The 26,259-nt window shown below is 41.7% G+C and overlaps 1 protein-coding gene across 2 annotated transcripts in view; it reads left to right on the top strand.

The window, feature by feature from the left end:
* PTN (pleiotrophin) overlaps positions 1 to 26,259 on the top strand; it is a 101,657-nt gene that overhangs the window by 63,640 nt on the left and 11,758 nt on the right. For both annotated transcript variants that reach the window (XM_030295644.1, XM_030295634.1), the window contains exons 2-4: positions 13,108 to 13,223; positions 14,082 to 14,255; positions 16,840 to 17,001. In XM_030295644.1, coding sequence (XP_030151504.1) covers positions 13,109 to 13,223; positions 14,082 to 14,255; positions 16,840 to 17,001 — 451 coding nt within the window. In that variant the 5' untranslated portion in view covers position 13,108. The remainder of the gene's footprint in view (positions 1 to 13,107; positions 13,224 to 14,081; positions 14,256 to 16,839; positions 17,002 to 26,259) is intronic.

Raw genomic sequence — 26,259 nt, 5'->3', positions numbered from 1 at the left:
CATTTTGTTTAGGGGATTTGTCATCTCTGTTCATCAGAAGGGCCTTCTCTTTTACTTCCTCATTTTTCTGGTCTGGTTTTGACACGATGGTTACACTGCCACATGAGTTAATGAATATTCTTTATTTTTCTTACTCGCTGGGAGAGTTGTGTAAGGTTGGAATTAACTGGTCTTGGCTTTGTGGATATTGCTTTTTTGTTTCACCTAAAGAGGCTTTATACTCCTTTATAAAGTAACATGAAAGTTGAAATAAATTTCCTGCATCTGTGTGGGCCCATGAAGCCACTGCTCGGACTAAGGTACAGGACCTGTGGCGCTTGCTGAGCTAGGCTGAATGAGTATGGGTTTGTGTTCATAGTCGCCATGGGTCATTTATTGATGACTTGTTAATACTGTTGAGTCTTGCTTTGAGAAACGAACTCAGTGTGTCAATACAGATGACTTTCTCTTGATTTTTACTGCCCCAAATTGAGAAATGTCCCTACAGCTATTCAGAAGAGATTTTGGAGAGAACATTAGGCACTCCTCTTTTATCATAAACACATTTGCTTTCAGCGACAGCATTTTTATAGCTCACACAAAACATGGTGTGTATTTTGTTGCCTTGGTGTCGGTAATGAGTTAGTGATCTTACAGGGTTCCTGGGATCAGTATAATTCACATGTGCGTCTCCCTGGTGACCTAGCCTATCATCTTGCATATAGTAAGTGGTCACTAAATATCTACTAATCATGTTTCAAAGCTCCGCCCGCTATGACTGCAGCTCGTCTAGTCTACACTTTCTTCTTACTACCAAACTACAGTTTACCTGCAGTTAAGTCTCTTGATGGCTCACCTAAGACTTGGGTTAATTCCATTTCTCCCATTGGCATGCTTTGCATTCCAGATTTGCTTATCGAAATCCAAACCATCTTAAAAGGGCGTATTGCCACCCTGTCCTTGATATCCTTTCACAAAGATACACTCTGTCCCACCCCCTTATCTTCCTCCAAGAACCGCAGGAACTGCTGGGGATGGAGCACCTGAGATGCCAGGCATATTTTATCTGTTATCTCATTGTAATCTCCAAACAGATTGTAAGCCTGCGGAATAAGTTTCCATAAAGGGAGGATAAAAGTTTCCATTGGGAATAAAAGACGGATTACTTTGTCCAGATCACAGATATATTAAGTGATGGAGTCAATGTGGAGGAAATCTTGCTGCCCAAAGCCTCTTCTCTTTCCATAGTAGTAAAACAAAATTTTTAATGCCTCGTGATTTTCTGTTGTATTAGCATCGTAATTATGATCGTACTTATTAGACTATATGTGTTCGACTTTTGATAAGAGGGTAAAATCATGTCACCTTCTTATAAAGTTTGGAATAGTTGAAATATACGGTTGTAAAATTCCTATTTTTTACATATAGGAATTATGGAAATTCCCATTAATACCACAAGCAAGGTATTTTGGATAATAAAAATATATTTCATGTTTTTAAAAATGTTTATGGGGCGCTGGGTGGCTCAGTTGGTTAAGCGTATGACTTTGGCTCGGGTCACGATCTCACGGTTTGTGAGTTTGAGCCCCGTGTCAGGCTCTGTGCTGACAGCTCAGAGCCTGGAGCCTGCTTCAGATTCTGGGTCTCCCTCTCTCTCTGCACTTCACCCACCTGTGCTCTGTCTCTCTCTCAAAAATAAATAAACTGTAAAAAATTTTTTTTAATGTTTATGTTGTGAGAGAGGGAGAGAGAGAGAGAGAGAGAGAGAGAGAGAGAGAGAGAATGCAAGCAGGGGGAGGGGCAGAGAGAGAGGAGGGAGAGAATCCCAAGTAGGCCCAGCACTGTCAGTACAGAGCCCGACACAGAGCTCGATCCCATGAATCGTGAGATCACGACCTGAGAGGAAATCAAGAGTCAGATGCTTGACTGACTGAATGTTCCTAACGAATATAAACATAAAAATATTTTTAGATACTAGTAAATCAAATCCACGTGTCAAATATTTCATCTTTACACCATCAACCTTGAGACATCTGTCCAGTTCCACTTTTTATTTATTTATTTTATTTGTTTATTTTTAAAAAAAAATTTTTAACGTTTATTTTATTTTTGAGACAGAGACAGAGCATGAATGGGGGAGGGGCAGAGAGAGAGGGAGACACAGAATTGGAAGCAGGCTCCAGGCTCTGAGCCATCAGCCCAGAGCCCGACGCGGGGCTCGAACTCACGGACCGTGACATCGTGACCTGAGCTGAAGTCGGACGCTTAACCAACTGAGCCACCCAGGCGCCCCTGGTTCCACTTTTTAAACAAATAGTTTTGTATTATTGTCATATCCCATCCAGTACAGACTTGAGATTGGCCAGACCAGTGCCTATTAAATTATTTTTCATTTTTGACTAATGAAACTTACACAGAAACCAGTAAGGAAAGTAGGTAAAGCAGAGCTGCTCTAGCCAAAGCAGAGATAAAGGTGAGGGACACGGGAGGCTTTCGACAGACCTGCCCAGGACCCCCTTAGTGCCCTGCAGCAGCCCTTGATGGCTCCCTGTGGAAACACCAGTGCTCTAAAAATCACTGCTGTAGCCCAACTTTGTTTTTCTAATGAAAACCAGAGGGCTGTGTGTGTGTGTGTGTGTGTGTGTGTATGAAGTCTTTGAGTCTTAGTTCTTAACTCTTAGTACCTTTGTAATAAACACCCCACAGTGAACTAAAGTCCCTAAAAATTTCTATTAACTGATACAACAACAACAAACACAGCCAAGAGGAATCACGTCAAGAGTATCTGGATGAACGGTTGAGAGTAGTGTCTGACCCCTGGTGGTAACCTACAGTTTTAGCCACGTTTGTACAACAAGCAACCTTTCCTTTTCTCCCTGATCTTCCCTTGCTTCTCTTCTCCAGAATGAATGACTCTCTGTCTTCCTCTCTCCCAGCTCCCAAGATGTACTCATTTTCTCACCCTCCTTTTGAGGCCCATCTTTGTTGCTTTCTACCCTATACTCTACATTCTAATTACTTTTTGCCACTGAATGTATTACACACATCTTCACACATTTTGCTTGTGTGGTTTCTTCTGCCTGAAGTTCCCTTCTTTCCCTCCTTTCTTAAGAGGCTTCAACTTTCTTTTTTTTTCAAGAAACAGACAAAAATGCCCCAACTCTTCTAACTCATTCTGACTTGCTGAGCAAAATTACCACTTGGGCATGTGCACTCAGATAACACGGTGTGTGTAATTTTTCCATAATATTTACCACAGAGAATCTTTGCACTCATTTATCTCTCTTTTCTCCCATTAGAGCTCTTTGAGAGGGAGGCCTGTATCACGTTTGTTTTCCATTTTCCCATGCCCAGCAGAGACCTGGCCCTTAGCAGGTGCTCTACAAATTGGTGAATGGATGTCTAAGGAAAATGTCCTTAAATATCACACTTCTCCAGTAGGTGCCACCACGCCATAAAAATATGTGGGCCTGACGTTTCCCTATATTTGAGGCATTGAGTTATACAAAATTAAATGAATGCCCTACTTTACCAACCTAATTGATAGGCACTTAGGTAAAATCAAAGGTGGGATGCTGTTGAATTTGTTTCTGTGCTGTGAACAGAGTATACCTGAGGTTATGCCTGTATGTGCTTGGGACACAATCTTTTCAAGGCTTAGTGTTTAAATAAGGCAGCTTAACAAGGCCAAAATGAAGGGCTGATTTGGTAACAGATTTCATTATAAGCATAATGCCTATTTATGTGAGACTTTAGGAATCTGAGGCCGTGATCAAACCATTTGAGAATAAATCAATAGGATGATTTTGGAAGAGTTAGTGAAAATAAGGAAAAGGAACCTATAAGTAAGGGAAAATAAAATTAAAACTACTAAATTCCCCATAGAAACAAATAGCTCGCAAATGTAGAAGATAGAAAAAATGACCATGATTAAGTACATGCATAATGTGGAAAGATAAAATTACTGTGGCATATTTGTCGAACTGACCGTTTGTAACCTTAGAAGAAAACTACCTCTCTAAATACTCAGCATTTCGTAAGCAAGGCGGAGCAAGCTGACTTAAATTAAAAATAATGAACTCCAAAATCAAGGGTCTTTAGCTCTTTAAAAAAAATGCCTGAATTAAAATGTATTTTAGTTACCCTTGCATCTAGATAACACCCAGCGCTCAGCATGTCCCCCCGGGGATGATTTTCCGTTTCTGTCTGCTTTCCCACTTCCAGTCTTCAATATGATTTTTTTCAAAAATTAAATTCAAGTTAGCATACAGTGTAGTATTGGTTTCAGGCGTAGAATTTAGTGATTCATCACTTACATGTAACACCCAGGGCTCAATCCCAACAAGGGCCCTCCTTAATGCCCATCACCCACTTTCTCCACCCCCATCAACCCTCAGTTTTCTGTATTTAAGAGTTTCTTATGGTTTGTCTCCCTCTCTGTTTTTACCTTATTTTTCCTTCCCTTCCCCTAAGTTCATCTGTTGTGTTTCTCCAATTCCACATATGAGTGAAATCACGTATCTTTCTCTGACTAACTTATTTCAGTTAGCATAATACCCTCTAGTTCCATTCATGATGTTGCAAAAGGCAAGATTTCATTCTTTTTCATCACCCAGTAGTACTCCATTGTATATGTATACACACACACACACACACACACACACATATATACAACACATCTTCTTTATCCGTTCATCATTCGGCGGACATTTGGGTTCCTTCCATAATTTGGCTATTGTTGATAGGCACTGCTATAAACACTGGGGTGCATGTGACCCTTCAAGTCAGCATTTTATATCCTTTGGGTAAATACCCAGTAGTTTAGTTGCTGGGTCATAGGGTGGTTCTATTTGTAATTTTTTTGAGGAACCTCCATACTGTTTTCCACCGTGGCTGCACCGGTTTGCATTCCCACCAACAGTGCAAAAGGGTTCCCTTTTCTCCTCGTCCTTGCCAATATCTGTTATTTCCCAAGTTGTTAATTTTAGCCATCCTGGCAGGTGTGAGGTGGTATCTCATTGTGGTTTCTAATAGGACCTCACAAGGCTCATGGCTTGTATTGTTGGCAGCTTTTTGAAGATGAGAATTTACTTCCTGGCTGGTGTTTGGGAGCCAGTCAACTAGCTAGTGAGGAACCTTAGGAACCCCTGTTGACTTCTTAGTGTCTGCCTTTCAGGACAGTTTTTTATTCTCTACTTGGCTCTGTGTGTTACAATTATAATGTATGTTTTTACTTTGTTTTGGTTTTTTAAGAAAGAAATAACTATAACAGAGAGTCAGTGGCTAGTAATTGTAACAAAAGAAGAGAAATCAAAGGCCTTAAAAATGATTGGTTACTGGGGCGCCTGGGTGGCGCAGTCGGTTAAGCGTCCGACTTCAGCCAGGTCACGATCTCGAGGTCCGTGAGGCTGACGGCTCAGAGCCTGGAGCCTGTTTCCGATTCTGTGTCTCCCTCTCTGCCCCTCCCCCGTTCATGCTCTGTCTCTCTCTGTCCCAAAAATAAATAAACGTTGGAAAAAAAAATTGGTTACTAAATATAATGGTGTAGTGGGCACATGTAATTCTTTCAGTTTTATATGCTACAGTTTATAGAGTCGGTAATATGCCGCTATATTCAGGGGGTGCAAATGAGTAGAGTCTACGGAATGGACGTAGCACAGGAAACTCCAACGATAAAGAAGATAATGTTGCCTCAATGAAGTCTTCATTGAAGGTGAAATCCCTTATGCTAAACCTTGGGAGGTGATAAGAGTTTGCCCCGTAGAGAGATTTGGGGAAGAACTTCCATTTACAATGGGATAGCATGAGCAAAAGATCAGTTGATTGGAACACAATGTTCCTGAGTTCAGAGAGTTATAAGTACTTGTTCCTGGCTAAAGACACGTGGCAGTTTTCACACATAATCACTAATCTCAAACATGGTGGGACAGACTTTATATCCATGTCTGCAGCTAAAGAAAATAAGTTCCAGAGAAATTAAATGTATTGCTTCATTACCTAGCCCAAGTTGGGATTCAGCCTCAGGTCTGACCTACTGTAAAACTCTTACTTGTTCCTTTGTGTCAAGTTGCAACAGATACAAAAAAAAATTAAGAGGAAACTAGAGCATTTTAAAATTCTAAAAGTCGATTTCCCAGCTACTTTTGATTGTAACGAAAGCAGTAAAGGAATAACACAACCAACCCGAGTCCCTTTTGAACTCATGTGGCTCCACAAAATAATTGAATAAACACACCTTCACATCACTATCATATTATAAAGGGTTTCCAAACTGGTTTCCATTGAATACTTGCTTCAGTTGATTTCTTTTTTCCGTTCTCATTCCTGAATGTTTCTGTGTATGTAGATTTGAATTTGAAGTAGAAAGCCATTTTCTTTTTTTTTTTTCAATGTTTATTTATTTTTGAGACAGAGAGAGACAGAGCATGAACAGGGGAGGGTCAGAGAGAGAGGAAGACACAGAATCCGAAGCAGGCTCCAGGCTCTGAGCTGTCAGCACAGACCCCGACGCGGGGCTTGAACTCACGGACCGCGAGATCATGACCTGAGCCGAAGTCAGACGTTTAACCAATTGAGCCACCCAGGCGTCCCTAGAAAGCCATTTTCAAGAAGCCTACACATCCTTGTAAACGTTAATAGGAGTCAGAGGTGAAAGGGCTACATGGTTTTAGTCAAAATGGGTTTCCTACTATATTACCAAGTCAGAACACGTGAGCAAAGAACACTATGGGATATCATATTTAAATTAAATAATCAGTGGTCATTATTTTTCTTGGGAAAGGTAAATATTCCTTAAAGCTATGATTTGGGGGGCACCTGGTTGGCTCAGTCGGTTAAGCATCCGACGTCACCTCAGGTCAGGGTCTCGTGGTTCGTGAGTTCAAGCCCCGTGTGGGGCTCTGTGATGACAGCTCAGAGCCTGGAGCCGGCTTCACATTCTGTCTCTCTTTCTCTCCCTCTCCCCTGCTGATGCCCTCTCTCAAGAATAAATAAATACATTTTTAAAAATTAAAAAAAAACCCTATGATTTGGTTTTATTTTTTAATTGAGTCTAGATATTAATACAGATTATAAGATGGTAAGATTTCAGGTTTGACTGGGCTGATGACTAGCAAGTCAATAGGAGGGAGAAATTGTTGGTTGTTGGTCAGACCTTAAGCAGATCCAGAGATTGTAGCAGAGTGGAGAGAACGAGGTCGACTGGGAGGAGTGGATGGCTAATTATTGAATTCCAGAAGAATTATAAAAGCTTGGAGGCGAAAAGAAGACAATTCCACGTCAGAAGACAAGAAGGGATAGTCAAAGTGCTATGGAGGGGGCCATGAGGCAAAATATTTATCAATAAGAGATACAATATTCCTCTGGTTCTTTTTCAGTCATACGGAAGAAGCCATCTGTAACCACCCTGCCTCTTCAACTTACTCTTTGTCCCATCACCTTTTCACTTTGTTCATAAAATTGACTGTGTCAGAAATTATCTCATTTATGAATTTATTTACTTAGCTGTTTATTTGTTATTCTATGACTTTGCCCACTAAATGTAAGCACCACACGATCAGCACTCTAGTTCATGTTGTTTCCTTGTCCCCCCCCCCCCCCCCGCCCCACAGGGAACACTTTATGCTACAAAGGATGCAACTCTTATATACACAGTTTGTGAATAATTGAGTACATTAATACACCATTTGTGACATTTCAAATATTAATATTAACATTAGTCAATATTTATAAAGTACTTAAAACAGGTCCTTGCACATAGTACAATGAGTGTTTGTTATCTAAGTGAATATCTTCCTGACTAATATGAACTAACCAATCTCCCTGAAACTAAATTAAAATCCCTTCTGATAAATAAGATAGACAATGAATTTTATATTCAGATCATCGGGACCACGATTAATAGTTAATGCTCCTTAGCAGAATTCCTGACTGTAAGTGGTTTTGTTTGATTTTAGGGAACTTATGGGAAATTAAGTCTTTGGCCTTAACTGAATCCCTGTCTTTGTTTATACCCAAGAAAGAGAAATGCAAAATAGTTGTCTTTCCCTTATACTTCGTGACGTATTGTAGTTCTTTTTTTTTTTTTAATGTTTATTTATTTATTTTGAGAAAGAGAAGGAGCGTACACATGGCAGAGAGAGAGGGAGAGAGAATCCCAGGAGGCTTGGTGCTGCAAAGCCCGACGCGGGGCTTGATCTCACAGACGATGAGATGATGACCTGAGCCAAAATCAAGAGCCAGGTGCTTAAGTGAGCCACCCAGGCACCTCGCTCAACATTCTGTAGTTTTTGTCAGAACATATTGAACTATAATTGGCTGTTTGACAGTGTAAACTTTCTTGGAGTGCAGGCTTCGTGAGAACGAGCAAAAGCTTCTCACTGGTCATTGTTATATACTGAGAATATAGCACAATGGCTGGCATAAGGTAGGTGTCCCAAAATGTTTAATGAAATACTGTGCTAATGGGGAGAGGAAGGAGGTATACTTTTAGAATCCATCTGAATCCTCACATCAAGACAGATCGGCCAGCTTGATAGATACCAAAACTACAACCTATGGACAAAGTTGAAATGCCTGGTTCTTGTAAAAAGTGAAAAGCGAGAAAAGGAAAAAGGGGCTGGAGGAGAATCCTATATAATGAGAGCAATTTAAAAGACATCAGTTTTTAAAAGTAGACGTGTCTAAGGAAGCTCGCTTGAATAAAACCCTCAAGAAATGCAAAGACGGAATTACTATATGTTAGCGTTGGTACGGAGCCGTTGGTATGGGGAACATGGTAGAAAGCCTTTGCGTATGAGTGGAAAATTAATTTATCTTATAATTCACTAAGTTGTATACTTTGTGTAGTTGTCTGTATCTTCTGTTTTATTTTACAATAAAAAGGTCAAAAAATTACCATGTCACAGGAGCTTAGGCAAATAGATCACAAAATGTCTAGAAAGGTCTAGTGATACATAATATATGCTGCAGAAGCATTACAAATCATCCACAGATTACTCTCGTACGTATGACGCTGCTCTAGATTCTGGCTGTTGTCTCTAGCCCGATTTCTTCAGTAAATCTCAGATCCCCTGGCTTAGACAGAGGACTGAGAAATCTGTTTAGCATGAATATTAATTCCTCTGTTGGATGACATGTTTTGGTGATATTTTTCACCAGCAAACTGTTTACAGTGTGGCTCCTGTGGGTGGGCCCTGGCCTAGGTGTTTGAAACAAAAAGAGGGGGTTGGAATGATTCCTCTGCACAAAGGGCATATAAAGTACAGTTACAAAGTGAGATTCCCCCCCCCCCCCATTTCATACACGTTAAATTTCATTGACATGTTCCTTAATTCTCAACATGGAACCTCTGGACTTCCACAAACTTCAAAAAAAAAAATTTTACGGGGCATAAATGTCTTTGAATGTATTTTAACCTAAGAAGTCAAAAGGCAGAATGAATTTGTGCCCTGATAATGCTGAACAAGTCTTTAGTTGACATTAATCAAATCGTATCGGTCTCTTTTTTTTGTTTCTTTCTTTTTTTTTTTTTTTTGGTCTTTTGCTTTTGAATAATATTAGATAGTTTAAAGTGTGATACCTGTTATTTCTCAATAAAAAGAAATACGGTTTTGCAATGTATACAAATAGGGAATCAGTATGTTGTACATCTAAAACTAATATAATGCTATATGTCCATATCCCTCAGTTGAAAAAGTTAGAAGTATTTCCTTGTAGTAAGTAATAAGAGTGTAGGGGTGAATTAACTTTACTGAGCAACTAATAAGCCATTTCTTAATGTTGTAGGGTTAGCTCTATGTCTACATCTTGCATTTTCATGGCAAGCCTCTCAAGTAGTTGCTATGTTGTTCCAATGGTTGGGATTTGCCCAAGAACATTCCCAAAATTAGGTGGTGGAGCTGAAGTGTGAGCCAGAGCTTCTGTGTCCAGGCCCCACGTTGGTCCTTCCAACCAGGTCACTAAGGGGCAGATTCCAGCATCCTTGTCTTGTGTTTACACCAGACGTTGATAGCCTTTTAAAATTCTAGATCCTATTAAAATGCTAACGGAGGAGGAGCCCTCTTTTTCATTCTCATCAGCTCATTCTCTAGGGAAGAGCTGAGGATTTAATAAACTAACACCTTTCCTTTGAGTTGGTTTCTTTAACTTTCATTTCCTTTCATCTCTGAGCTTTAGATGTATTAGTGATTGAGAGTAACTCAACAATAATTTCCAGACATCACCATCCCTCTATGGCAGTCTTTCACTTTACCGTTAAACCCTATGAAATTAAATCTGTCCGGGTAAGTTCAACGAAAGATGGCAGTAAGAGGAGGTGAAAACAAGGAAAAGATTCAAAAGAACGGCTGATTTAGCAGGCTGCTGCCTTCCATTGTTTTATTTCCCCCAGAGCAAAAAAAAAAAAAAAAAAAAAAAAAAAAAAAAAAAAAAAAGCTATGATCAATGCCCTTGCCTCTACCCAGCTAGCACCCTGCTGGAGAGCGGACGGGGTTAAACATATACAGGGAGAACTTTTGCCTTTACTTGATGCTAAGGACAAATAAACCATCAGCCGTGCAAATACCACAAGCAGGGGAACTGTTAGCCATACATGTACTAATAACTCAAGTACTGACTACAGCAGCAGGCGGCAGCATGCTAATTGGGTATTGTTTGGGAACACTTGAATTTGGGGATCGCTTTAATCCTTTTCTAAACCCCCTTACTCTCTTAATCTTTACTCATTTTCTCTGGCCAGAAAAAAATCTAAGCTATCAAAATATAGGCTCAGGCAGCATAGTAAGCAAAACAGGAGGAGGAGGGGAAGTGAGAAGAAAGATATTTTCCAACTCAAACCTAGTGCTGATCACATTTCCTGTACACAGGTCATTTCCTGTACACATGGGCTTGTGTGCATTTTTCCTTCGTGCACCTAAGAAAGCTGAGATTCGCCATTTACCCGTTTCTTAAGATTCTGAATTGTCCTGAATTAATATCAGAAGCAGAGAGGGTACATTTCCATTTTAAGTCTCCAGCTCTCATCCGGTTCCTAACTCTCCTTCCTTCCTGTCAGCCCATACAACGGGTGAGCCAACTAAGACCCCTGGTGACTCAAAACAATCTTACAGTTAGGAAATTCTGGTCTGTGTGGGACTTTTGCCCCTGAAATTAAGTGATTTAACCTGCTGAAGAGAAAGCTTTTTGAAAATAAATATAAAAGTAAGAACTTAGCAATGTAAAACTAGGAATGCCAAGGTTACAATTAGCCAGTATCAGCACCTTTCTATTAATAACTGTCTGCCTGTGTTAGTCATGGAAGGAAGCATCCTTTCTATTTCTGCCAGCTGGCCATGGTTCTTCAGGGGGTTCCTAAGGCTCCTGTCCTCTCCTCCCGCTGTATGTATGACAAGGCTATACAACGATCAGCCCATTGTGTGGCCAGAAAGCTCACTCGCGAACTGTGCTTTCTCAGTGGGAATTTCTGAATTTTCGCATGACTCTAATTCACAGTCTAAATGCTTCAGGTATCTGTAGATCATCGTTGAACATAAAGGCAAATTCTAACTTGGAAAGAAATACATCAAAAGTTCTGAAGGTAAAAGTTAATTTACCCTCTAAGAAAACTCCAGTGAAATCTCTCTGCGTCCAAAGTGGTGAAGTCACTGTGAGCAGGTTCTCGCACAGCCTTTGGAGAAAACAACAGAAGACCTCCACTTTGATTCACTTTGCACCTAACAACTTTACGTGATATTCAAATATATGATAATGTATAGCAGCATGGATGCACAGGGCGGTCAACTCCAGGAAGCCTTGCCAGCCAGTAAATCTAGACTGTCCCTTCAAATCATTCGTGCCCAACGGAGGGCACAGGAAAAGTCTCAGAATCAATAGGAACGTTTCTGAGTGACCAGCAGTGAGGTGTAGTTATAAAAATTTAGCATTAGGAGGATGAACAAAGCATCTAGGATTAGATTTTAGTAAGTGATGAGGATGGCGAGTAGCTAATTAGGAGTTAAGAGTCAGTGAAAGGACCAAATGATCAAACTGTTCATTTTAATTGGTAAATGAAATACGCTTCATTCATATGATAGAGTCCCAAGTCATCAATTGAAAAAGAAATACTAATAAAGGGTAGCATTCCAAGGGAGACAGATTCACTGACAAGGATATCATCTCACAGATGATTTTGAATGAGAAATTGCAGAACAGAACGATCTCAATCCTGTGTGTGTGTATGTGTGTGTGTGTGTATAGGTTTTATTGTTCACACTCAAAGAAATGTAAAAATCACTCTTCTAGAAAAACAAAATGCTCAGAGCTAATAACCATGGGTGACCATGTTGACAATTGGCTGTCACAAGTGACTTCAAGTTCCAGGGGAGCCTTTCTAATGTTGTTCTGAGATTTTTGATTCATACCAAATGTGGAGAATTTCAAATTACAACCAGTGTAATCTCTTCATTAAATCCTAGAATTTAGATGACTTTTCGATTTTATGTGAGCTTGTAAGTGTGTTTGCAATGAATCAAAGTACGCTGGCTCTACCTCTGTCTTGTGCTGCACTCTTTGGTAGACCAATGAATAATGGAACAGCGATGATGAAATAATCATGGGAAACTAAAAAATAAGATATTGCTCATTATGACACATACCCATCTAAAGATAAAGGCAAACCATATACTGGCACAGATAATCTGTTAATTGTGTCCATTCAAATTACCCATGTGGACTACAACACCGTGGTTGTTTCTAGGAATCCTGCGTAGTTATGAAGAAGACTATAGTTACTGGCATTACCATGTGTCACCATCAGCGAGATTAACTGCGGGAGTCTAGTCAAAAACATGCCATGAAAATTCTTTGGCTTCCGTAATTCTCGAGTCGTACTTAGCACATGATTGGGTGTGAAGTTCTTACATGGAGAAGTGTTGTTATTTTTGGCAGTGGATACCTGACTAATTGCAGAAGAACACTTCGTTGACTGATGGAGGGAAAAGATAGAATTTTGCCCAAGAGCAATGATGCAAATCTCCCTAAAATCTAACATCCTAGAAATGGAAAATGGAGCCCTGCAGTAAGGAGTTTCACAAGCCTTTCTCTCTGCCTTAGGTTGACACCACCTTCTTCTGTGTCTCTGTTTATTCCTAGAATGCAGTCCCAACAGTACCTGCAGCAGCGTCGAAAATTTGCAGCTGCCTTCCTGGCATTCATTTTCATTCTGGCAGCCGTGGACACGGCTGAAGCGGGGAAGAAAGAGAAACCAGGTAAGCAGTAGGGTTACGAAGGCAAGACTGTTTATGGATTAACATCCATCTGATCCAACTTCCTGGTTTTTGTCCTCCCTCCCTCCCTTCCTTCTTTCCAAGTATTTAGAAGAACCTAAGGGACACCCCCACCCCCCATCGATCTCCCCTCCACCAGTCCTAAAATATAGATGATGATTATTAACATAATGATCATATTAGTAGTTACTCTGTACGGAACACTGACCAGCAAGTAGGTGTTTTGTTTCTGTTGCCTCTCTCCCTCAAAAAGAGTCCTGCAAGGAATTTTTGTTGTATGTTATCTTAATAAAGGGGGAAACTGAAGCTCAGAGCAGTATAGCACCTTTTCTATGTCACTTCCAGTGTCAAAAATAGCAGGCTGTAGGGCTGGGAATCTGTTTAGGTCTGTGATCCACCTCATTCATCTTACATTATTCCATCTCTACGACAGAGAAAGGAACATTGACTTGCCTTACACGCCATTGACTAGCCTTACAAATGGCTAATCTGACAGCCATTACTTCTAACAGAATGTTTCCTGATTTTTTCGTTTCACTGTTTTTGACCATCCTTTACAGAAGTGTTTGCTTCTAAAAGGAGCTGTCATTAAATCACTTGTACAGTCCCTAGCACATGGTAAGAGTTCTGTTAACGTTCTGTCTCCTTCAGTTTTCCTTGTCCCTTCTCTGGATCATTCGTTGAGCCAATCATCTGGCTAAGATGTATCAAGTTGCCAGTATTTACTGGACAGCGAAGAAGGAGGTAGAAAGCACAGACCTCACAACCTCACGCCCTGGAATGAGCTTTGTTAGAGGAATCAGGGTTTTCCAGGTGTTGACTGTTCTTCCTTCCTTCCAGAAAAAAAAGTGAAGAAGTCTGACTGTGGAGAATGGCAGTGGAGTGTGTGCGTGCCCACCAGCGGGGACTGTGGGCTGGGCACCCGAGAGGGCACCCGGACTGGAGCTGAGTGTAAGCAAACCATGAAGACCCAGAGATGTAAGATCCCCTGCAACTGGAAAAAGCAATTTGGAGGTAAGTCCCACTCCTGTTGTCCTGTTGGTTAAATCGTATGCTCTGTGATAATGCTTGCATTTTTTCCCTCAGATATTTTTTGGTTTTTTTTTTTTTTTTTTTGAGGTTGACTGCTAGCTATTTATTTATTTATTTATTTAAGTAATTTATTTATTTATTTATTTATTTATTTATTTCGAGTAGCACTCCCCACCTCCATCACCTGTGACAACTAAAAATGTCTCAGGTATTGCCAGATGACCCTTGGGGTCAAAACAGTCCCAGATCAAGAACCACTGCTGTACCAGTCAGGACGTAAACTATATACCCTTGGCCCCTCCTAAGGGTGCATCGATCTCTCTTCTTTCCTCTTCTTCTTTGATTTCTCATTCCTTTTTCCTTCCTTCCCGCTTCTCTTGTTTATTCTCTTCCTCCTCCAGACCGCTTTCTGTGACTTTCAGGCCTCCTCTCCATTTCTATCTTTCCCCACCATCCACAGTGATTAATAGACTGACTTCTCAATTCCAGCAAGACTGTTTATAGCCACTTTTCACAGACTTTTCTCTCATTGACTATTGCCATGCTCCTGCTGGCCTCATCTGCCTATTTGGGAAGGAGTCCTTCAATACTTCCAAACTTTTTTGTTTGTTTGTTTTAGAGATCATGAGCAGGGGAGAGGGGCAGGAGGGAGAGAGGAGAGAGGACAGAGAGAGAGAGAGAGTGAGTGAGTGAGTGAGAGAGAGAGAGAGAGAGAGAGAGAGAGACAGAGACACTTAAGCAGGCCCCAAGCTCAGCACGGTGCTAAAACAGGGCTCAATCCCACGACCCTGAGATCGTGACCTGAGCCAAAATCAAGAGTCGGACGCTCAGCTGACTGAGCCACCCAGGCACCCCAACACTTCCAACTTTTAAACCCACTATTGAACATCCAGATGACCTGTTTCTTCCACATTCCAGACTTTCTGTCTCTCTTGGCCATGGTAGTTCACAATGCCCCAAATGTTCTTACTCTTTGCGAAAATGTATTCTGACCTGTAAGTCAGTGAAGAAGGACAATGGGTATACTCACTGTATTTTTTTTTTCTTTCTCTATAACCTTTGGAGTACTTTTTATGAATGGTGGTAACTTCTATAAGGGCACTGTGAAATTCAGATACATTTGGTCTTACATATACATGGGTCCCCTAAAGACCCTATGGAAAGTTTTTAAAAGTATGTCTTCAAGAACGTATACCTAGACTTTATAAAGAACTCTCAAAACTAAGAATCCAATTAGAAGGTGGGTAAAAGATAGGGGCAAACATTTTGCCATAGGCAAAATACAGGTGGCAAATAAACAACTGAAAAAAGTGTTGAACTTCTTTTCCCTGTTAGGGAAAAGGAAGTGAAAACCAGTGAGATGTCACTGTATACTACGCATCCATCAGAATAACTAAAATTACAAATAACACCAAAGGCTAGAGACGATGTAGGGAAACTAGATCACTCATACTTTGCCGATGGAAATGTAAAACGGTATAGCCACATTAAAAAAAAAAAAAAAAAAAAAAGAGGATGGCAGTCTTGTTATAAGACCAAACATCTGTTTACCATACAATGCAGGCTTCACTTTTGGCCATTTACCCTAGAAGAATGAAAACTTCCATTGCTATAAAACTCTGTACACGGATAGTAAAGAGCAGCTTTATTTATGACAGCTAAAACCTGGAAACAACCCAGATTTCCTTCAACGGGTGAGTGCTGAAACCGTAATACATTCCCATCCCACCATGGGATACTACCCGGCAATAAAGAGAAACTCACTGTTGAAACACACAACTTGGATGGACACCCAGGAAATTATGCTGCGTGAAAAAAGCCAATCTCAAGAGGCTACCTACTGTATGATTCTATTTACATAACATGTGTTTGTTTGTTTGTTTGTTTGTTTAGAGTGAGAGGCAGGGCAGAGGGGAGGAGGGGGAGAGAGGAAATTTTAAGCGGGCTCCATGCTCAGTGCAGAGTCTGACAGGAGGCTCGATCCTACAACCCTGGGAACATGACCTGAGCCGAAATCAAGTCGGACGCTCAACCAACTGAGCCACCCAGGCGCCCCTATGTAACGTTCTTAACGTGACAAAATGACAGAGATGGAGAATGGATGAGTGATTGCCAGGGGTTAAGGAGATCGAGAAGGGAGGAAAATGCCTAGGCTAAGGCTAGGAAAGGATTCACCCGAAGGACTCCTGTGTTGGAGCTCTTCTGTATGTTAATGGTATTGATATTCACTCATATCTGCACATGTGGCCAAGTCGCAGGGAACTAAATGTGTGCACACGTGCATATACACAAATGAGTGCGCGTGAAATTGGCAGGGCCTGAATAACTTTCGTGGAATGTATCCCTGTTCATTTCCTGGTTGCGCCAGCGGGCTCTGGTTATGTAAGATCATCACAATTGAGGGAAATTGGCTGAAGGATCTAGGGATCTTTCTATATTACTTCTTGCAACTGTGTGTGAATCTACAGGCCTCTCACTGCAGAAAGTGAAAAACAAAAGTGTGCCTACTTCTCTGGCACTCCTAGAGGAGCTCAAAGATTTCTGTTTGGTCCTACCCTGCCTTTAGCGGAGTGCAAGTACCAGTTCCAGGCCTGGGGAGAATGTGACCTGAATACCGCCTTGAAGACCAGGACCGGAAGTCTGAAGCGAGCCCTCCACAATGCCGACTGCCAGAAGACAGTCACTATCTCCAAGCCCTGCGGCAAGCTGACTAAGCCCAAACCTCAAGGTAGGTCCCTGTCGTCATGCCCTACTTGTCATAGGCACACACTGATAGACTCCGGCAGGATCCTCAGATGTGGAAACTCCGATTTTCGGAAGGGGGATCTTAGGCGAATTACCTTCATAGAGAGATTGAAAACACGCTGTATATGGAGTGTCACGCCAGAGCTTTTTGGCAGGCAGCTGAGTTCAAGTTGGAGTCCTTTGCACAGAAGGGGAGTGGGGGCTGGGATGGGAACAGGCTCCCAGCACAAATCAACAACTTAGCAGAATGGGCCAATTAAGACAGTTGTCATATGGTGACTATATATTCCAAGCCCTAAACTGGGGCTGCCTCCTGACAAGTATGAACACATTTATGAAGATCATGAAGCAGAAAATTTAAAATCAGATCTCTCCTAGATTATGCAACATACAGAGTTTTCATGAAGTCAGCGACTTTATTTCACATTTTTCCTTTCTCCGCTGCATAAGTTGATAGGTCCTATATTTCTTATCCTTCGTTCAGAGCCTTTATTTATTTTTTTTAGTTGGATGTTTACCACCTTACATTTATCATGGAATTTTTAAATTATGTAGAACCGTCTTCCTGTTCGCTCCCAGAAAGTTACACTCTGCTCCCATGCCGGGGAAAGTAAACCAAAACAAATATCCTAGGCGTGGTTTCGTACAAATAGAATCCCAGCTGAGGGGGCACAAGGAGGTGTTAAACTCTCATTTCCCTATGGGCTGAGCTATGCCCCTCCCCCGTCAATTCAAATGTTCATGTTCTAACCCTCAGTACCCCAGAATGTGACTGTGTTAGGAGACCAGGCCTTTAAAGAGGTAAAGTTAAATGGAGATGTATGAGTGGGCCCCAGCCCAATCTGGCATACAGAGAAAGGAGATTAGGACACAGACACATACAGAGGGAAAACCATACAAAGACATAGGGAAGAGATGGCCATCTACGAGCCAACGAGACACGTCTCGGAATAAATGAACACTGCTGACAGTCGATCTCCGACCTCTGGCCTGTAGAACTCTGAGAAAATAAATTTCTCTTGTCGAAGCCACCCACTCGGTGGTACGAGGCATGGCAGCCTTCACAAGTAAACACAGCATGTCTCAGGGAACTCTCAACTGTCTCCTTGGCCTCTGCCCACATTTGAGCTCTAAATGGACCTGCAGATACACACTGGTCAGATGAAATGCAAGGAGACACTCAGAAAAATGAACACGAAACCCTCATAAATGAAAATAGAAGAAAAAATGCCTCCGGAAGTCAGGACTGACTAGCTAGCTGCAAATAGGCAGAAAGGACTCATGTTATAGGCCTTTGGTCTCTGGTGGAGTTGTCCATGGACATGGTTACCCACAACTGCGGGGTGGCTGGAATCTAGGATTCAGGATGCCCCCTTTCCAGGTCATGGGAATCTGCTGGTCGCGGTGAAAGGCATGATGTGGGGCTGGAGTCAGTGTCCGAGTGTGGGTGCCAGCTTTGTAAGTGTTACTTGTCTGGAGACAACTACACAGATCTGATGAAAATTGGTGGCCATATCTATCCAGTGAGACATTTCCAAAACCAGAAGAACTCAGAGATACAGTTTTCAAATTAATTTATTTGTAAGCCAGTCAGAGAGGGGCGCCTAGGTGGCTCAGGCGCTTAAGTGTCCAACTTCCGCTCAGGTCATGATCTCACAGTTCATGAGTTGGAGCCCCATGTCAGGCTCTGTGCTGATGGCTCAGAGTCTGGAGGCTGCTTCAGATTCTCTGTCTCCCTCTCTCTCTTTCTGCCCTCCCCTGTTTGTGCTCTCTCCCTCTCTCTGTCTCAAAAATAAGTAAGCATTAAAAAAAAAAGCCAGAGAATCCAAATACTCAGCATAAATAGAGAGTGGGAAGGAAAAGGAATTAAAGAAGCCTCCATGCTATACCACAGTGGTTCTCCATCTGGCCTGAGCATTAGAATTTTCTATGAGAACTTATAAAAATCCCAGTGCCCAGGCATAACCCAGACCAGCCAGATCAGCATCACTACCTTTGAAAATTAAGATGTTCCTAAAAAGATTTCATTATCAGCCGCAATCTAGAAATACTGCGCTAATATGAAGTTCATAGAGACCACACATAGGCATGTACACAATCTGTTCTTGTTTTTTCCTCTGGGTGAGAGAAACTTCAGTTTAATAAATAGGGGAAGAAAAAATGAGAGAAGGATTAGGTGGTAGGTGGGGGGGTGTGCTGGGTAGATATGGAAAATGTTGAAAAGTTTGGAATAAATTGGACAAAGTGGGGACATGATTCAGAAAGACCCTTCAGGATATTTGGTAATTCACTAGGTGAGGACTTCTTTTGGCTGGTGGATAGTTGACCTTTTACATTTTTACATTTTCTCATCCAGTGATACGTAATGAAGGTTAAAAGTTTGGCTCAGGCTTTCACTTTGAAAACTGGCGGTAAAAATATTTCAAGTTGGTAAACATTTAATTTGTTGACATATCAAAAATTAAGGTATATGATTAATTGAAAATGGGATTAGCCTGAGTGAGTTATATATTTCACAGTACTATGTAAAGCCCAACACTGATGTGCAAAGGTGACTCGCAAATGGAAGAATACACGTTCTAGAGCATGATTTCTTCTTCCTATAATTTTAATTCCAGTTCAGTTAATATACCATGTCCTGTTAGTTTCGGGTGTACCGTATAGTGATTCAACACTTCCATACATTACCCAATGCTAATGTAATCACACTCCTTAATCCCCATCGCCTGTGTCACCTTCCCCACCCCCCCCCCCACCCCCACCCCCACCCCCACCTTCCTCTCTGGTAACCACCAGTTTGTTGCCTACATTTCAGAGTGGTTTTTGGTTTGTCTCTTTTGTTTCTTTGCTTGTTTTCTTTCTTAAAGTCCACATATAAGTGAAATCATACGGCATTTGTCTTTTCTCTGACTTCTTTTGCTTAGCATAATGCTCTCTGGCTCCATCTTGCAAATAGCAAGATTCCATTCTTTTTTCATGGCTGAAAAATAATCTGCTGTATATATTCACCACCTCTTTTTTTTTTTATCTACTCATCAATCGATGGACATTGGTTTGCTTCCATATCTTGGCTATTGTAGATAATGCTACTATATACACGTAGGGGTGCGTATATCCCTTTAAGCCAGTGTTTTTGTACTCTGGGTAAATACCTAGTAGTGTAATTACTGGATCAAAGGGTAATTGTATTTGTAAGTTTTTGAGGAATCTCCATATTGTTTTCCACAGTGGCTGCACCAGTTTGCATTCCCACCAAGAGTGCAAAAGGGTTCCTTCTTCACGTCCTCGCTAACACTTGTTATTTCTTGTGTTTTTGATTTTAGCCATCCTGACAGGTGTGAGGTGATGAGGACTCATTGTGGTTTTGATTTGCACTTCCCCGAAGATGAATGGTGTTGAGCCTTTTTCATGTGTCTGTTGGCCATTTGTATGTCTTCTTTGGAGACATGTCTGTTCATGGGTTCTGTCCATTTTTAATTGGATTATTTGTTTTTTGGGTGTTGAGGTGTGTAAGTTCCTTTTTGGATACTAACCCTTTATTGGATATGTCATTGACAAATATCTTCTGCCATTCAGTGGGTTGTCTTTTAGTCTTGTTGACTGTTTCCTTTACTGTGCAAAAGCTTTTCATTTTGATGTCGTCCCAGTAGTGTATTTTTGCTTTTGTGTCCCTTGCCTCCGGAGACGTATCTAGAAAAATGTTGTTACGGCTGATGTCAGAGAAATGACTGGGCTCTCTAGAACATTATTTCTATAACTGTTCTGGTACACATCTACCAGAGTATAACTTTCAGGAGGACAGGGACCTGACCGGTTTTGTTCTCTACTGTATCCCTTTTGCCTAGAACAAGGAGTAGGACATAGTAGGTGCTGATTAAATATGTGTATAACAGATAAATGTTAGAAGCAAAAAAAAAGGTTTCACACATTAAACTTACAAATGTGGAAGCTGCAGTAAAGAAGTTATTTACGTAATATTTTCATTAAGTTATACAATTATAAATTATGTCCTTCCTTTCTTGAGGAAAGAATAACCCATCAGGGCTTCCTGCTATTTTAGCTCAGGACATGAACAGGAAAGAGGGAGATAGCGAACCCACTCGTTTTGAGTCAGGCACTGTGATAGGCACTTCTCATTTCAGCTTCAAAGCAGTTCTGTGCAGTGCATTGTATTTATCCTACTTTAGATCTGAGAACGCACACGCCCAGAGAGGTTAAGCCACTTGCCTCACGTTTCACAGCTTCTAAGTGGTGATTCAAATTTAAAGTCAGACTGACCCCAAAGACCGAGTGCCTTTTCAACTGCACCATGCTTCCCCTGGGTATTATACATTCATGAAACTTTGGTCATGTTAGATAAATCCCACTGTCTAGGATCATTACCTTGTCTGTCATCTGATGTAACCCTGATAGAATAAGTGAGGACAGAAAACATCAGTGATTCTTCTGAATCCACTCTGTTTAGGAATAGAATCAGCTCCATGTTTCCTTCTTTTCTGACTCCATTTTCCTCCTTTGTAGCCCGGTCACTGAACTCATAGCCAGAAAGTACTTTTTTCCCACCACTGTCTTTCTCATCAAACACATCATCGGGTTCTGGTCTTTTGTCTGCTTTTTTTTCCCCATTGTTTTTTAAACATTTATTTATTTTTTGAGGGACAGAGACAGAGTACGAGCAGAGGAGGGGCTCCAGGCTCTGAACTGTCGGCACAGAGCCCGATGCCAGGGCTTGAACCCACGAACCATGAGATCATGACCTGAGCCAAAGTCAGATGCTTAACTGACTAAGCCACCCAGGAGCCCCTGTCTGCTTTTTAAAAAAAATCTGTTTGTTTCATAAAACTTGTTGGTTTGATTTCTGTCCTCTTCTGTTTTGGAAAATGGTAGTGGCTTGATATGCAAACTGCGTGACTTTCAGTGTGGAAAACATGTTCTTTAAATTTCAGAATGGAACATAAAGGTATTGGTAAGGCTGTGATTACCAGGCATTAAACTGAGGAAACCGGAGGGTATTGTTGTGACTTGATTCCTAATAAGGCCAAAAATTTAGAAGACCTGCTGGGGAGAGAGGGCCCTTAACATCGAGAAGTGGTACCTTGAACTCTAGGAAATTACTAAATATCCCACTTGGTTTGGTTAAAAATTGCCTTAGAATTCACCACACTCCAGTCTATTGGATAGAAGTGGTTCTTCCTTTTGCTATGTCGGTATCATACAAACTCCACACTCTGGCCTTGGGACAATTTCAGTGATACTAGATATGAAGTTAGAAACTCTTATCAAAAGATTCTCTTGTGTTGGAACCCCACGTAATCCGAGGAGAGGTTTTAGTCCTCCACTTCTGTATTTTATACCCAGAAGGAAAGAGAATATCGATATTCTTATGTAGACGTAAGAATTGAAAGGTGCATGACTAGAATATAGCTTTCTTGGGGATGGGGACAGGACTGCTCTGGGGAGGTCACTGAGTGAAAGATTATAACTGGAATCTTCTGAATTGCTGTCCGAATCGGCCAGGGATAAATTGGCGAGCAATTGTGTTGGGCACTTGAGATTTTAATTTCTAGGTTGAGAGTATTAATTACAATGACTAATTCAAGAAACCCTGTATCTGTGAGGGTTTTTAGCTTCAGCAAGATCTCTACTGTAGCTAGTTAAGCAGGAAGGGGGTTATTCAAGGGTATTATATAGCTCACTAGAATTTCCAGAAGGGCCAGAAGATTTGAGTTGGATCCAATAATATTACAGCAGAAGGCAACAGAACTAAGAGAAATGTCTAATCATGCCAAACGTGACTGATGTAGCAGAAGCCCTGCTGCTAAAATTACCCACAGTTCAGCACACGTGCTAAGAACTGAACACTGGAAACACCATACCTGTGCCCTCAAAACTAGTTACGTCTGCTCCTTTCTTGCCCAAGTACCCAATCTCCCCAAATTTGGCCCCTTTTTTTCTGGTTGCTGACCGCTACCTCTAAGACTCAAAACGTGCCTGCTTGAAACTGGGAAACTGGGCCACATATAAAATCCTCCTGCAAGGGACTCTGGGAAATATGTCTTTAACTTTCAAAACTCTGCCTTTAAGTGTGAGAAGAGCAGCTGAAGGGGTTCTCGAGTTGGTATTGAGTGAGCAGTCGGCCAGGGAGGCTGCGGGAACGTTGGGATGTGTTGAAGTACGCGACCAAACTGAACCTAACCCTTACTCGTATTGATGACATTTCTTGGAGAAGTTGCTAAGAGTATCCTCTACTGGTACAGTTATCCCACTGTAAAGAGAGTTGGGTCTCTCCTTGTTGGAACCACCAGGAGGTGTTTTTTGTCGAGTCATTACACTCTTTTCAGTTTGAACAAAATCTGCGGGGATGACTGAGCTGTGGACAAGTAATAAAAAAGTAGGAACCATGGCCAGTCTGTGCTGACAGTGCTGCTTACCTGATCAGAGCAGAGAAGCCTTCAGAGGGCGAATAACCTGTCTCTAAACCACAGTGTTTCTCAGCAGTCCCCTTGGAGAACGGGCTTACTATAGAATTAGAAGACGGCCACCTGTGAGAGAGCTGTGGCCCTATGGGCAGACCTGTCTGTGTGAGCAGGTGCCGCCCAGTGGAGTAGGCTTCTGGTGGTTATCGCTGGAATGCAGAGTCTAAGCTGAGGCTGAGTAGGGGCTTGTGCAGAAGGCTTTCATACAAGCTGAGATTTTCCTAGGGACTGCTGCAGCTGATGTGGCCTAGTGATTATCTTAGAACATTCTAGAATCTTGACCTGTTGAAATGGAAATTATTAGCTGTTACTATTTAAACAAGACACGTGCATAAAGGATATTGTGGGGTACCTGGGTGACTCAGCTAAGCGTCTGTCGATTTGGGTCATGATTTCATGGTTCGTGGGATTGAGCCCAATGTTGGGATCCAAGCCCTGCTTGGGATTCTCTGTCTCTCCAAAAAAATGGGGGTATGTGAACCCTTTTTTTTATATTGACAGGCCAGATGACATTTGTGTCAGCCTCCAAGTTTGCCTGGCAGAAGGGTACTGTGGGACAGGCAGAGGTGGGAGCACATGAGCGGGTGTCTGTGCTACAGGTTGGTCAGGGAACAATGTCAGTCCTCCTGCTGTCCTGTCCACCAGTTCATGCTCTGCTGTTACCAGATCCTCCTTAAATTCCCTGCTCATGAGAACCCCAGTTCCTTTTTTTTCCTTCCTAGCTATTTCTAAAAGTTTGCCATCTCGCTCCTCTTTTTTTGGACAGTTGCCTGGCTCTCTCTGAGGTCTGACAATTTGTCTTTAAAGATCAAAAGAACGGCAACTGTTTAAGTGCAAGACTCAGCTGTGTGCAGGGCATAGCACTTGGCAGACTATTGAAAGGGGCTCAGTAAAGGGATATTCCCAGCGTTCTCAGCTCCCCCAATGCTAAATAGATTTTTCTGTTACTGAAACTCCCAACAATTCTTTCTGGATTCTGGGCTCCGACATCCCTTAGCAATGAACATGCCCACACTCTGTGGATGAGTGTAGCTCGGCTGAGAGACTCTGTGCTATGTTAAGAGAGGTGAAAGGGAGTCTGGGACCCGCTCCCTTCTTCCTGAGACCCTGACAGGGCTCGTGGTTGCTGCCCTTGCATTTTTCCAGAAAGAGAAGCCTGGGGAACTTTGCAGGGATTTTGTTCTTCTGGATCAGAGGGAAACACTCTGATGTGGTTAGGTCTTAAGGTTTGATTTCTTCTTTATTCTGCTGTGGAAGAGTCTGTCAACATCTGTATTTCCCATTCATGATACTGTCATTGAAGGTAGAAAGTCTAATTCTGCCCCTTTCTTATTAGAAGAACAGTTTTGTCTTCTGTAAATGAGAGTCTACAATGAATACCTCAATTAATGACAGGAAGATGTAAAAGTGCTGAATAAATGTGCAGTGATTTTAAGACTGTTTCCTTCCTTCCAAATGAAATTCTTGGTGGGTGTTTCCCTCACTGCCTTTCTGGGCAAAAGAACTATGGTGATAACAGCAGTAGTAATTATAATTAATATTTTTGGGGAGACTGATATGTTTTGAATACATGTTAGTACATTGCATATACCTTGTGTCATTGAATAATCACAGAAACTCTGTGAAATAGTTACTATCGTCATTCCTAATATTACATATGAGGAAACTGAGCATAGAGATGTTAGATGCTTAGCATGATGTTGTACAGCCAATAAGCGGAGTGGCCAGGCTTAAAAACAAGGCAGTCCTGCCTCTAGACCTCCAGCATTATGCACAACAACCCCTTTTCCTGTATCTCCTCCATACAGGTACCTTGGTTCCTTATCTAAGAAGGAATGAATTTCAGACCCAGTGCTAAAATCCCTCTTTTATCATAGCTTTCCATCAGCAACAGAATCAGATCCTGGGTCTTTCGCAGGACATCTTGCACAGGCATCATCTGACTTCCCTCTTGCCTGATTCCTGCTCCAGACATTGCCCATAATATCCACCCAAGTCACTCCATACCCTGGAGATGGACGGCTGAGTGGCCCATGCATTCTTTCATATCCACCTCTCTGCGCCTGTAGTTTGAGAAACCTGAAACCTCCTCTCCTTCTGTACTTCATACATTTCATTCTGTAAAATCTGGCGTGCTCATTTGGCAAGTATTTATTGAGTGGGTACTATGCGCTCGAGTTAGCACCAGGGATAAGCTAGTGACCTATGTGGACCCATAGTGTGGTGGGAAAAGCAGAAGGGTAAATCCTAAGGTACTGCCGAGAGTGACAGATGTTATGAAAGAGAAAAGCATACGGTCCTCTGGCATTATTTCCTCTTATTCATTTATTTATAAGAGCTATGAAGAGCCTGCAGTGGAGCAGGCCATATTAATCAAGTTTCCTCCTCTCCTATTATTAGGTTCCAGTGGTGGTGGAGGGTAGGCAATAGTGACAAAAACAATTCAGAACTAAAATAATGACTACATATTGGAGTAAACGGTCTTAAAAACTAAAGAACCAAGTGTCAGAGCAGCTGGCGCCTGGAGGGGGACTAAGTGAGGTAGAGAAACCAGGGAAAGCTTCTTGGAGAGGTAAGTTTTTGAACTTGGTCTTGAATATAGAGCAGGAACTAGCCATGCTAGTTTCTAGATAAAACAAGGGCAAGTGCAAAGTCCCTGGGGCCAAAAAGAGCTTGTTTTATTCAAGGACTAGAAGAGAGATCAGTGTGAACATTTGCTAGACTTCCCTTCCCAAGCATTAGGTTGTTGCCTGCCTGCAGGACTG

The sequence above is a fragment of the Lynx canadensis genome, chromosome A2 (genome assembly GCF_007474595.2).
Source record: "Lynx canadensis isolate LIC74 chromosome A2, mLynCan4.pri.v2, whole genome shotgun sequence".
Classification (NCBI taxonomy): domain Eukaryota; kingdom Metazoa; phylum Chordata; class Mammalia; order Carnivora; family Felidae; genus Lynx; species Lynx canadensis.
The sequence above is the reverse complement of the archived record's forward strand: the minus strand, read 5'-3'. Positions and strand labels throughout refer to the sequence as shown.